The 515-nt window shown below is 53.6% G+C and overlaps 1 protein-coding gene across 1 annotated transcript in view; it reads left to right on the plus strand.

Moving 5' to 3' along the window:
• Positions 1 to 312: 312 nt before the first annotated feature.
• The window catches only part of LOC123141658 (mitochondrial substrate carrier family protein E), a gene marked incomplete in the record, with an annotated part of 5,403 nt that continues 5,200 nt past the window's right edge, over positions 313 to 515 (plus strand). Inside the window, 1 exon segment of the mRNA XM_044560750.1 lies at positions 313 to 515. Coding sequence (XP_044416685.1) covers positions 452 to 515 — 64 coding nt within the window.

Genomic DNA, 515 nt, shown 5'->3' on the forward strand with positions numbered 1-515 from the left:
TCAGTTTCGATTTTAGTCGTGACTCAACTCCGGATCAGTGTGATTTGTTACTCACTTAACGCAGAGTTGGTGGTTATTTGTGTTTTCTGACAAAAAACGATGGCAACCTGTTATCGTAGCTATAAATATGATGGTTTTGATCAATTCACTCCATCCCACTAGTCCCGCATTTTTTTGAACAAGTCCACATATGGAATCCATAAGAAAAAGGACCAATGGCGCTTTTTTTTTTGTTGAGAAACTCCAATGGAAACCGGCCGGTCCAAGCAGACGGCCCAGAAAAAGCCCATGAACGCCAGCGGCCGACCAGAACAATTCCCGAACCGCACCGCGTCCGCGTCCTCCCTCCTCTCAGGACTCAGGGTGACCTCCCTCCACCCGCAACGCGTTCGCCGCCGGCGCCGCCATCTCCACCGACACCGCCTCCCCCTTCCAATCCTCCCTCCTTTCCATGGCGTCGCCGTCGGGAAGCGCCGGGGACCTAGCAGAGCCTTGCGGGGGCGCCTCCTCTACTA

The sequence above is a fragment of the Triticum aestivum genome, chromosome 1B, assembly GCF_018294505.1.
Source record: "Triticum aestivum cultivar Chinese Spring chromosome 1B, IWGSC CS RefSeq v2.1, whole genome shotgun sequence".
Classification (NCBI taxonomy): Eukaryota; Viridiplantae; Streptophyta; class Magnoliopsida; order Poales; family Poaceae; genus Triticum; species Triticum aestivum.